The sequence below is a fragment of the Podarcis muralis genome, chromosome 1, assembly GCF_964188315.1.
Source record: "Podarcis muralis chromosome 1, rPodMur119.hap1.1, whole genome shotgun sequence".
Taxonomy (NCBI): Eukaryota; Metazoa; Chordata; class Lepidosauria; order Squamata; family Lacertidae; genus Podarcis; species Podarcis muralis.
In genome coordinates this window covers 130935706-130948947 of record NC_135655.1, presented here as the reverse complement: position 1 = coordinate 130948947, position 13242 = coordinate 130935706, and the positions used below count along the sequence as shown (strand labels likewise).

Here is a 13242-nt window from a genome sequence, read left to right as displayed (position 1 = left end):
AGTGGCACACAGAAGATTTGCATTTTTCTACTATCAAGATGCGAAGCCAAGGTAGGGAGCCTGTGACCCTCCAGATTTTGCTGGGCTACAAGTCCCATCATTCTCGACCACTGACCTCACGGGCTGGGGCTGATGGAAGCTGTAGTCCAACAACATGTGGAGGGTCACAAGTTATTACAGGTTAAATCACCTAAATTATCAAGGAAACATGGCAAATGTTTATGAGAAGGCACACTACCTAACTTCTTTGCCACGGGAAACTTTCCGAGCAAATTAATGGGGACCAAGGACATTGACTTCAACGGTCAAGTTATCAAAGCCAAAAAAAACTCAGAATACCCAAGTATCATAAATATGTTGAACTGATGAACAGGCCAAAAATTATGAGTCCTAAGTTTTGTAACAAATATGCGCTCTCGCGCTCTCTCTCTACACACACACACACACACACACACACACATTACTCAAGTGAACCTGCACTAGTCAAACAAACCAAAACAAATCCTCAATTTCAAATCCTGTAGTGTAACGAGGAAGTTTAATTAAGGCCACATACTATGACTGTAAATGTTCTCCTATATAACAAGGTCTAAATGAAGTTACAATTCCTTCATTAGCAAATTACAAACAAGAGTGCACAGCTGACACACCAGCTATGATTATCGCAACTAATTGCCTAGTTGTTGCAAACCAGCCTGGAACAGTGTTCAGATGTCCTTCTGCAATAGCAAATGAGGGCCACATCAGGCTATTTCTGTGATCACAAGGGGCTCTTGTACAGCGATCTGATTTACCCTTGTCGACTGGCAGCAAACGGCCCAATCAAAGCCCTCTCTACAAAGGCAGGCTTTGAAGCCAGCTCAGCCTAGAAGCACGCTCCATATGCAGGCCAGCAGACTGCACTTCATTAGGCCTGTTGTCACATTTTCCCTCTTCTTATTCTAATGATCCTATTTTAATACACATAGGAACCTCTCCTAATTGATGTCAAGTGAGTGACTTCAACATTCATCACCACAGCACATCAAACAAATCTTGGCACACAGGCCCAGCATCATGGTGTTTAAGACCTGAGGTGTGTCTCCAACTACAGGAAAACGTGTGTGTGCGTAGGCCTGTGTGCATACACACACACACGCACACACACAAAAGAATATACCTGTTTAATTGGGATTGCACGACCGCTTCCAATACTATCTGCTCTGCTCTCCAATCCTTTCTTCTCTTTGTCTGGGTCGCTCCCTTTCCGAGACTGCAAGGTAAAAGCAAAGTTAACACTGTTATTAATAACACCAATTCACATATTTTCCCATATTCACATTTGAAATTTAAAAAGTTGTTTTAACACACCAGAAGATAGATCAAAAGAGATAATTAAAATATTACCTACATATTAATATTTAAGCTTTTAAATGGCTCAGCAGCAACTCCTGTGAATTCAATACAGACACAAGAAAAGCTAACAGGAAATTGTGTGCCTTTCTACATAGGCAACTCCTTATACAAGTGTATATACTTAATTATCATCTGATGGGATTTTAAAAGGCTATTAACTACTCAGCAGTGTAATTTTATGGATTACCTTGATTGGAATTAAATTTCATTAAATTTCCTCTTTTACTACTTTCGAATGATAGCATCAAAGTCAAACCAACAATGCTTGGAAAACCAAGCTGCTTTGAGAAGCATAAAAGTGGCAAATGCTAATCATTCTTATCTGCATACCTCTCTCACTATAAAGATCAATGGATAAGATACAATAAAGCTTTCCTTTAAAAACAAACGGCTACTTTATCTTAGTTAATTTAAAAACAGAACAAAAACAAAACGTAAGTACTGTCTATTTTAAAGCATTTCACGGGGTAAGAATCATCTTGCTTGCTTTTACACAGCTGTGGGACAAATACACACAATCTTATTTAAATAGAACTTCCTACCCTCCTCCTTTATTGTGAGATAAGTAAATCTACATGTGACAGATTTATTTTATTATGAGCAAGACCTAAAAGTCATCCCCCTTAATAACTATGCTGACAAGTGACAACTTCACTCCATTACTTTTCAGTGGGAACATTACTCACGCAATATTGAAAATGGGGAAACATTTTCATGCGCTTTTCAAATCATAGATGATATATGAAGTGAACATACTGGTGATGTCCAGTGCCACAACTGAATGCTAATAAAAACCAAGTGATGTGAAATCATGCTGCTTATCTACAATGCATTACTGAGTTGTCTAAAACGTTTAAATTTGGAATGCAAATTAAAATAAGGATATCAGTCACAACTACTTTTTGTATTTTAAATAATGGATGAAGAAAACTAAAATTTCAGACCACAGAATTTCAAAGAATAACCATCATGGAATTAAGTGCATGTGAAAAACAAAATATGTATAGTTCAGGGAACAGGAGAAGTATACAGTGTTTTGATAGAAGTTCATATTATTTGGGTGGCCTAAAAGGGGGTAGCTTGCATTCTCCCAACCTGACTCACCTGGACGGCTAGCCAGGTAGAGTAGGTAAAGGGAACATGCGGTCCTTCAGGATTGCTGGATTGCAACTTCCCATATCCCTTACTGTGTTGACCATTCTGTCTGTGACAGATCAGAGTTGGAGTCCAACACCATGTGGTGAACCTCATACTCCCTGTTGCTGAGTTACGGCCTCAGTAAAAGCTCTTGAGCTTACCACACCCTCAACTACATGCCAAAGTCCCCGCTTCTCTCAAGTTCGAGAGCAGGCTAATTTTTTCTTCCATATTTGCATGCTTCTCACAGCTTTTCCTCAGTCCTTCTGGATATCCTTTCCTAAATCCATAATAGTTGGCTAGGAACAGCTCCTGTTTGTACATTTTTGGCTGAGGAATTTTGCTTGTGAACCACTTTAAATATTTTAACAGAAATATGTTTTATTATTTAAAAAATAAAATTAGTCCTATCAGGCACAAAAAACCTGCTTTAGTTTTCTCCAACACCATATATCTTATTTAGCCCACATTCAAGATCTTTTAGCACTTTTAGAATATCTATGCTACTAATAGATCCTGTAATTTCACATATTTGAGGGCAAGTAGATTCCCCTACCCCTGTTTTCAACTACATATGGCTCACATTCAAAACCAGGAAATAGGTATGAACACATTCTTAATGGACTACTGCTACTTTTTATTTTTAAAAAAACTGGGAAAGAACAATTTGTTTATAATAGTTTTATCTAAAGACACAACCATACCATATATAATATATAATATTCTGCATATAATGAGATGCAGAAATCCATTGCTCAGTGAAGCGAAATTTTCATTAAAATGACCTGCGCTTTTGTTTACTAAACAAATAAGCCTTACTTTGAGATGGGTACTCATTTGGCTTACAGTAAATATTATTTATCTTCCAAGGGTAATTAAGATTAGGTGGCTTGGTCAACAATGACCTATATCTGCATACTTTGAACAATAGACCTAAAAAAATACCCTATATCATAAAAAGCTGCGCACAAATTAAATTTCTTCATAGAAATCACACTACTGATTATATAGCCACAATAATATGTGGGATTTCTTATGTATTACAAAACTAATTTTACAAAATATGATAAACCTTGCAGCTGCTCAGACTGAGTTGCTCCTTCAGTCCACAAAAGTGTGTCATGCAACAATCTGAGCATCTGGAAAGGAAGTTTTAGTCTTAGAAAGTTTTATTCATTACAGAAATGGCCACTGCTACTACCATCCTTTAATTCAAGTGAAAGAGTATGAAATACAGCATCATTTATGATGAACACTAATGTATCCTTGTGGAAACAATATTTTTAAAGATCAATTTGTTGTAAGTTTCTATCTAATTTTTAGCATATTTGTTGTTTTGTTATGGGGCACTTACAACACAGCATAATCTATCATGGATTTTCTATGTGGAGAAGGCCCTCTGTAAATGAAACTAACAACTACTGTAGTTAGTATTATCAGTTTTTACATTATCTGATCAATCATGATATGTTTCTCTTCTTGGAACTACAAAAATCCCATTTTCAATTTTGTAGTTGTATGTAAAAATATTAGAGCATCCAATTATTTCTGCAGCACTGTATTTAAAATAAACAAGTAAATGAATCTACCTCTGCCAGCCAGTTTTACTTTGGATAGAGGTTTATTAGTAGTGTCTTTATGAATTAAATTTAGAACCAATGAAGTAAGTTTTTGTTCTTTGTACAGTAAAGGTAAAGGTAAAGGTACCCCTGCCCGTACGGGCCAGTCTTGCCAGACTCTGGGGTTGTGCGCCCATCTCTCTCAAGAGGCCGGGGGCCAGCGCTGTCCAGAGACACTTCCGGGTCACGTGGCCAGCGTGACATCGCTGCTCTGGCGAGCCAGAGCCGCACACGGAAACGGCGTTTACCTTCCTGCTAGAAAGCGGTCCCTATTTATCTACTTGCACCTGGGGGTGCTTTTGAACTGCTAGGTTGGCAGGCGCTGGGACCGAGCAACGGGAGCGCACCCCGCCGCGGGGATTCGAACCGCCGACCTTTCGATCGGCAAGCCCTAGGCGCTGAGGCTTTTACCCACAGCGCCACCCGCTTCCCCATCCCCACCCGCTTCCCCATCCCTTTGTACTGTATATTCCTTGTGAAAAACCGTATGAATGGGCTGGATCTAGAAATGTCCCTGCATGAAAAGAGGCTCCCACTAGCAGAAGGAATGGCAAAGCAGAGGCGATAGTCCCCGGTTTGCCCTTCCCCAGGCAACATCTCCCAGTCCTCCTGGGGGCTCTGGTGACAGTGGGGAAATGGGAGACAATGGCCATCCCAGCTTCTTCCAGCAGAGCTCTTGGGAAGACTAGATACATCTCTGTGTGCTTAACCCTTCCATTTTAATCCATTACCTTCAATATTAAAATATGCACATCCTCACATCAGGATCCTAAACAAAATATGAGCAGAAGAAGCAGCTGTAATTTCTGCATACAAATCCAAATGGTCTTTCTAGAGACCATTTCAAGTTCTCCTGTTCTACATTCTGTTCCTTGACTGACACTGACATCTAGTGGAGGAAAACATTATCTAACAGTCTCACAACACAGCAGAGTCACATCACCATTAAGCTAATGTGTGCACATTCCAGTCCATTCCACTTTTCCTAGAAAGCCTAACATTGTAGTATTTATTAATTCATTAAAATATTCATCTCCCACCCTATATCCATTGATCTTAGGTCAGGGCACATATTCGGTAAAACAGCAGTGAATATAACAACATAAAATCACAATCAACACTGAAACCAACTGTTTATTTGTTAGCTTTATTTCTAACCCACCTTTTGTCCAGACTGACCACAGGACAGTTTACAGTACCAATCCATGATATACAACAACTCATAAAATTAAACAAACTCTACAACAAGAAATTCTAAAATTAGAATTAAACTAAAAGATACAGCCCCTCAGGTCGGAAGGCGTCCAACATGCTACTGGGGAAGAGCGGAGGGCAAGTACAAGTAGATCCAGAGCTGATGAAGCGGCTGGGCCAAAGCCGAAAGGACGCTCAGTTGCGGATATGCCTGGAAGCGAAAGGAAAGTCCAATGCTGTAAAGAAAAATATTGCATAGGAACCTGGAATGTAAGAACCATGAACCTGGGTAAGTTGGAGGTGGTCAAAAATGAGATGGCAAGAATAAATATTGACATCCTGGGCATCAGTGAACTAAAATGGACGGGAATGGGCGAATTCAGTTCGGATGACCATCACATCTACTACTGTGGGCAAGAAACCCGTAAAAGAAATGGAGTGGCCCTCATAGTCAACAAAAGAGTGGCGAAAGCTGTACTGGGATGCAATCTCAAAAATGATAGAATGATCTCGATACGAATCCAAGGCAGACCTTTTAACATCACAGTAATCCAAGTTTATGCACCAACTACTGGTGCTGAAGAAACTGAAATTGACCATTTCTATGAAGACTTACAACACCTTATAGAAGTGACACCAAAGAAGGATGTTCTTCTCATTATAGGGGATTGGAATGCTAAAGTAGGGAGGCAAGAGATAAAAGGAACAACTGGCAAGTTTGGCCTTGGAGATCAAAACGAAGCAGGGCAAAGGCTAATAGAGTTCTGTCAAGAGAACAAGCTGGTCATCACAAACACGCTTTTCCAACAACACAAGAGACGACTCTACACATGGACATCACCAGATGGGCAGCATCGAAATCAGATTGATTATATTCTCTGCAGCCAAAGATGGAGAAGCTCTATACAGTCAGCAAAAACAAGACCGGGAGCTGACTGTGGCTCAGATCATCAGCTTCTTATAGCAAAATTCAAGCTTAAACTGAAGAAAGTAGGAAAAACCACTGGGCCGGTAAGATACAATCTAAGTCAAATCCCTTATGAATACACAGTGGAAGTGAGGAACAGGTTTAAGGATTTAGATTTGGTGGACAGAGTGCCTGAAGAACTATGGATGGAGGCTCGTAACATTGTACAGGAGGCAGCAACGAAAACCATCCCAATGAAAAGGAAATGCAAGAAAGCAAAGTGGCTGTCCAACGAGGCCTTACAAATAGCGGAGGAGAGAAGGCAAGCAAAATGCGAGGGAGATAGTGAAAGATACAGGAAATTGAATGCAGATTTCCAAAGAATAGCAAGGAGAGACAAGAAGGCCTTCTTAAACGAGCAATGCAAACAAATAGAGGAAAACAACAGAATGGGAAGAACCAGAGATCTGTTCAAGAAAATTGGAGATATGAAAGGAACATTTCGTACAAAGATTACCATAATAAAGGACAAAAGTGGTAAGGACCTAACAGAAGCAGAAGACATCAAGAAGAGGTGGCAAGAATACACAGAAGAATTATACCAGAAAGATATGGATGTCTCGTACACCCCAGGTAGTGTGGTTGCTGACCTTGAGCCAGACATCCTGGAGAGTGAAGTCAAATGGGCCTTAGAAAGCACTGCAAATAACAAGGCCAGTGGAAGTGATGGTATTCCAGCTGAACTATTTAAAATTTTAAAAGATGATGCTGTTAAGGTGCTACACTCAATATGCCAGCAAATTTGGAAAACTCAGCAGTGGCCAGAAGATTGGAGAAGATCAGTCTACATCCCAGTCCCAAAGAAGGGTAGTGCCAAAGAATGCTCCAACTACCGCACAGTTGCACTCATTTCACACGCTAGCAAGGTTATGCTTAAAATTCTACAAGGAAGGCTTAAGCAGTATGTGGATCGAGAACTCCCAGAAGTGCAAGCTGGATTTAGAAGAGGCAGAGGAACCAGAGACCAAATTGCAAACATGCGCTGGATTATGGAGAAAGCTAGAGAGTTCCAGAAAGACATCTACTTCTGCTTCATTGACTATGCAAAAGCCTTTGACTGTGTCGACCACAGCAAACTATGGCAAGTTCTTAAAGAAATGGGAGTGCCTGATCACCTCATCTGTCTCCTGAGAAATCTCTATGTGGGACAAGAAGCTACAGTTAGAACTGGATATGGAACAACTGATTGGTTCAAAATTGGGAAAGGAGTACGACAAGGCTGTATTTTGTCTCCCTGCTTATTTAATTTATATGCAGAATACATCATGCGAAAGGCTGGGCTGGATGAATCCCAAGCTGGAATTAAGATTGCCGGAAGAAATATCAACAACCTCAGATATGCAGATGACACAACCTTGATGGCAGAAAGTGAGGAGGAATTAAAGAACCTTTTAATGAGGGTGAAAGAGGAGAGCGCAAAATATGGTCTGAAGCTCAACATCAAAAAAACGAAGATCATGGCCACTGGTCCCATCACCTCCTGGCAAATAGATGGGGAAGAAATGGAGGCAGTGAGAGATTTTACTTTCTTGGGCTCCATGATCACTGCAGATGGTGACAGCAGCCACGAAATTAAAAGACGCCTCCTTCTTGGGAGAAGGGCAATGACAGGCCTAGACAGCATCTTGAGAAGTAGAGACGTCACCTTGCCAACAAAGGTCCGTATAGTTAAAGCCATGGTTTTCCCAGTAGTGATGTATGGAAGTGAGAGCTGGACCATCAAGAAGGCTGATCGCCGAAGAATAGATGCTTTTGAATTATGGTGCTGGAGGAGACACTTGAGAGTCCCATGGACTGCAAGAAGATCAAACCTCTCCATTCTGAAGGAAATCAGCCCTGAGTGCTCACTGGAAGGACAGATCGTGAAGCTGAGGCTCCAGTACTTTGGCCACCTCATGAGAAGAGAAGACTCCCTGGAGAAGACACTGATGCTGGGAGAGATGGAGGGCACAAGGAGAAGGGGGCGACAGAGGATGAGATGGTTGGATAGTGTTTTCGAGGTTACCAGCATGAGTCTGACCAAACTGCGGGAAGTAGTGGAGGACAGAGGTGCCTGGCGTGCTCTGGTCCATGGGGTCACGAAGAGTCGGACACGACTAAACGACTAAACAACAACAACAAAAGATACAGCAGACTATTAGGCAGATCCCATTCCAAGCTATAATTAGCACAACTCAAACACCAGCACATACAATTTGTCACCAAAAATAATACCACCTTGGTGCCTGTAGAGATTATGAGGGGAGAGTGCTATAGCGCAAAAGGCCGTCTGCTGCTGCATCCTCACATAATGTATAGTTCCCAAAGGGTAGATGCAGAGAGGGCCCCCCCACCCATAACACCTGCCACTGGGTCAGTCCTGACCATAAGGAGCAAACAAAATAAGTTCATTGCTGGTGTTTAAGATTCTTCTGACTTTATTACTATACTGCTTAAAGGAATAGACACAGCATGAAAAAGGAATTCAAGATAAGCTCAAAACTTATTTTCTTTATTCAAAACTGCATACCAATTTTCGATGGAAGGGCTCAAGGCGTCTTCCGAGCTAAAAAATCCATTAAACCATAATCAACCAACAACAACCAACCTACAAAAAGCAGCAGACAGTTAACCACAAAGGAGTCAACAAACAAATCACAAACAGCAGCGTAGCAAGTAAATCAAAAGCTTATCAAAAAGAAAATGTTTCTGGCAAAGAGAGAAATACTGGCAAACCAGCCAAGCAAACCAACTAGGACAGAGTTCCACATTCTGGGCACCACAGCAGAAAAGACTCTCTAACATAACCCTGCCCACTGTACCTGAAATGTCCATGGAGCACAAGGACAGCAAGTGCAACTGTGCCTGCATGAACAGTCCTCAGGCGGCAAGCCATGGGTGGGTGCCATGGTGTGGGAAAGGTTACTGGACGTGCAGCAGAGGGCCTGTCGGCTCCTGCCTGGGAAAGCAGACGAGTGGAATCAGGAGCAGGACAGCAGTATTGACGCCTTACTTTTGTCATAGTTTGTACTACAGAAGAAAGAGCATTTTGAGATGCCCCTGAACCCTATCCATAGCTTACCCATGTCCCTACTTCAAGAGCTAAGTTCTCTATTGTTCTGCTAAAGAATCAAAACAAATGCCTAGTTGGTCAGCATAGATAACACTAGAGAAGTAAATCAAGGAGCAATGATGAATTAACACAGACAAGCATTCTGTCTCCTGGTTCACTTACCGTAAAAAGATTGGACCGGCGCTTGGACTGTTTACGAACAGGAGTTGGAGTATTTGTGGTAGGTGGAACATCAATCCGTAGCTCCTTCTGGCTGGTGCTTGGAGTAGATGGGACAGAGGAGGAATAATCACTTAAACTCCCTCCTCCGTTGCTGGTCTGCAATGATTAAAATCCATTTTACAGGAAGAAAGCCAATTGCTACTTCACAAGTTTAATTTCATCTTTAGCAGGCAGAGTAGGTTTAAAAAAATAAAAATAAAAAATTACCACAATCTCTCTTACTCTTGGAACTTAACTGGAAGAGACAACTGGAATACAGTGGTACCTCGGGTTACAGATGCTTCAGGTTACAAACGCTTCAGGTTACAGACGCTTCAAGTTACAGACTCCGCTAACCCAGAAATAGTACTTCGGGTTAAGAACTGTAAAGCTAACCTCTCTTTTCTATTAGTTGAATATTGTCCATATTGTTCCTGATGCATAGCACTATACACCGTTTACAAATCAGTCATATTGTCCAAAATTTGTGGTGCTATGTCTATAGTGGACTGGAGCTGAGGTCACAGAATCCTAGAACCACTAGCCAGTTTGCACTGGAAATGGAGTGGAGTGGGGATAGAGGATTTCAAGCCAAACTGAGCAATCTCAAGTAACCCCCCCCCCAAAAAAAACCCCCACACAATAAAATTTAGCATTTCCAAAGTACATTTTTCTTGATCTTTCAGCATATCACCCATATCTGATTCTTTAGATGAAGAATCCAAAGATGACCAAAGCTGTTACAAAATTTATTCTGCTGTCAAGCTGATCTTAATTCATAGGATTGTTCAACAGAATCTATTTCAGAGTTCCATTCATCTAGCAGCAACTATATCGCCAAACTAAATTCAATAACTAGAGTATAGCCTTTTGCTCTTGTCCTCCTTTTATAAAAGGACACCCACAAATACTACAGTAACAGCTTTGATATTCAAAAGCCCCCACAGCCACCTTGTTTGCAAGGCTGAAAAGGCACACAGTCCTTCCAAAGCACTTCTCTTAAGCTGATCAATCTGAATGCAATAAGAACATAAGAACATGAAGAGCCTGCTGGATTGGGCCAATGGCCCATCTAGTCCAGCACCCCCTGTTCTCACAGTGGCTAACCAAAACCAAGCAGGATAGAAGCAGAAGAGCCTCTTCCCTCCTGTGGCTTCTAGCAACTGGTATTCAGAAGCACTGCTGCCTCCAACTGCAGAGGCAAAGTCATCCAGGCCAGTAGCTTTCAATAGCCCTCTCCTCCATGAATTTGTTTAATCTTCTTTGAAGCCATCCAAGCTGGTGCTCATCTCTGCCTCCTGTGGGAATGAGCTACCATCACATGCACTTGTGCATGGAGAAAGTCAACTGTGGAATAAACTTCAGTGCCATATGGATTAATAGTGGATGCACGAGAATGAAGGAAAAGGAGCAGCTGAGTAACTGTCTACCATTCCTGAAGGTTGCATTAAGATGGGCAGTCTAGTTCAGAGATGGTACCTCCTTTTACGTTATCAGGAAGCATCCTTTTGCCAATGACACCCTGGGGAAGGGATTTCCCGCAGCTCTGAACCTGGGAACACCCTTAAACTCAAGCAAAATAGATATAAGACTAACTAAGAAAATATCAGGGGGCTAGGACAGGGGGATGAGAAAGTAACTCACACAACTATTAGCATTAAAAAGGTAAAAGCAATATGGAAAGGAAAGAGGGAAGATAATCCCAGAGGATTCAAATATTTAAGCTTGATATAAAAGAGATGATAGCAAAAACGGACAAAAACTTAAACGTCAATGGATAGCAAAAATGAGCAGAATGCTAAATTAATAAAAGAACTTTCTGAACAAATAAAAGATCTAACAATCAAACATAAACACACATATAAATCAGTCCAGGACCTCAAGAGCAGAATCAACAAGCAGGAAGACACTTCTAAGAAATTAGTGAATGAAAATAAAGAGCCGAGGAAAAATCAAGAAACAACTAATGAAGAAATAAAGGATCTAGTGACATTACATGAAACTACTTTGGACCAGATAGCTCTGCTGGAGATGCACCAGAGAGAGATGGTTTTATGCTTCAAAGGTCTCCCAGAGGCACAAGAAGAAAGGATTGACCAAAAGTTGACTCAAGAATTAGCAATCTGGCTGGGCGTACAACAACATGCGTTGTGGGTGGATATAGACAAAGAATTCCGAATAAGATCTGAGAGTACAAAACCGTTTAAAGGTCCAGGAGACTGCTTGGTGTTTTTCAATTCAAGACTTTTAAAAGATAAGGTATTATTAAAGAGAAGACAAGCAAAGTTGTTGATGTTCAGATACAGTAGCCCCAGCTGAGGTCTTGGTCTTGGGAGGGCATATCATAGTAAGCAAGGGACATAATGGTTACTGATTTGACAACCTTAAAAAGTTGTGCGACAGAATGCAGTCTGAGTTGTGAGAAAATGACGTTGTTTAGAAGCGTTGTTGTTATTGCTCCTGCCGCTGAGGCATCTTGTCCATTATCTTATCCTCATCCAAGTACAAGATCACCAAACTGTAGGGTCTCATCTCCTTCATGTTGTGCTTCTCAAGCACCGCTTGAGATAAGAAACTGGAAACAAAAATCCAGAAGACATAAACTAAGCAAAGAATATATTGGGAACCCCAGAAACTTCAAACATATCTGTCACATTGGATGAGGTCCCAAACTTGCTACCAGCTTAGATCCTGAAGATCTTTGCTAAGATCTTTGCTAAGGCTGGCATAACGCAGGACCATCTGAAGGACAGGAGAAAATTAAAGAATATTTTTGAAGTAATTGAGAAATGTGGGGGCGCAGAAGCAGTATTGAAAGAGACAAAGGCAAAAGGTTTATTGAAAAAATCCCTTGGCCATCCTCTGCTTTATTCTGTGATGCCCACAGAACTGGGTTCAACTTGCAGCCCAAACAATAAACTAGACTCCCATAGTCTAGGAATGAAGGGTGGATTTAAGATGTACTAGCAGTGCCTTCCTCCATATAAAAATCAAGCAAGTTGTCCCATAATGTTGATCTCCCTTCAGCTGTCATATTCCCAGCACTTTGCATCTCTCCTTCCAAAAGGGAATCTCAACACAATTTAATCCAAAATCTGAAGGATGTGCAGTTGAAAAGGTCAGAGAGTGACAATCAATTAACTCCTTTCACCGAAGATGTTCTAATGAGTTGGTTCAGAAAAGGGAAACAATTGAAACCAGGGGCTCAGAATCCAACACCTCCCATTGATGAAGAAATAGTTGCTGCTGTTAAGGATGTTGTTCAGAAGTGACACATGGCAATACATCTTTCAGATACCGAAGAATCTGACTTGGAGAATGATGGTGAATGGGATGATTAGAATAAGAAATTAAACATGTTAACTACTACCTGATCTTTTAATACTTGATTGTTTAATACAAATATTTTCTAGGATATGTGGGGAATATGATATACTTTAACCGTAAGCTATTTAAAAGCTAAATATTTCTAACATGACACTTGACTTGACTTGTCTTAATATTGTTTTTTGGTTTTTTTACCAATAAACTGCTGGAGAGAGAGAGAGAGAGATGACAACCCGAAGAGATCTGAAGAGCACAGTCCAATGGGCAAGTACAAGGTGATAAGAGTAAGCTTGCCTCCTAAATCTTCTGTTTGACTCTGTGAATGAGTCTGATAAGAGAATAAATGTATT

The 13242-nt window shown here is 40.9% G+C and overlaps 1 protein-coding gene and 1 pseudogene across 13 annotated transcripts in view; one reads left to right on the top strand and one right to left on the bottom strand.

Annotated features, from left to right (window-relative positions):
- AGAP1 (ArfGAP with GTPase domain, ankyrin repeat and PH domain 1) overlaps positions 1–13242 on the bottom strand; it is a 335950-nt gene that overhangs the window by 223224 nt on the left and 99484 nt on the right. For all 13 annotated transcript variants that reach the window (XM_028702820.2, XM_077918621.1, XM_028702829.2 and 10 more), the window contains 2 exons: positions 9527–9682; positions 1160–1252 (listed from right to left, as the gene is read on the bottom strand). In XM_028702820.2, the coding sequence (XP_028558653.1) occupies positions 1160–1252; positions 9527–9682 (249 nt within the window). The remainder of the gene's footprint in view (positions 1–1159; positions 1253–9526; positions 9683–13242) is intronic.
- On the top strand, positions 11992–12906 carry LOC114582083 (uncharacterized; annotated as a pseudogene).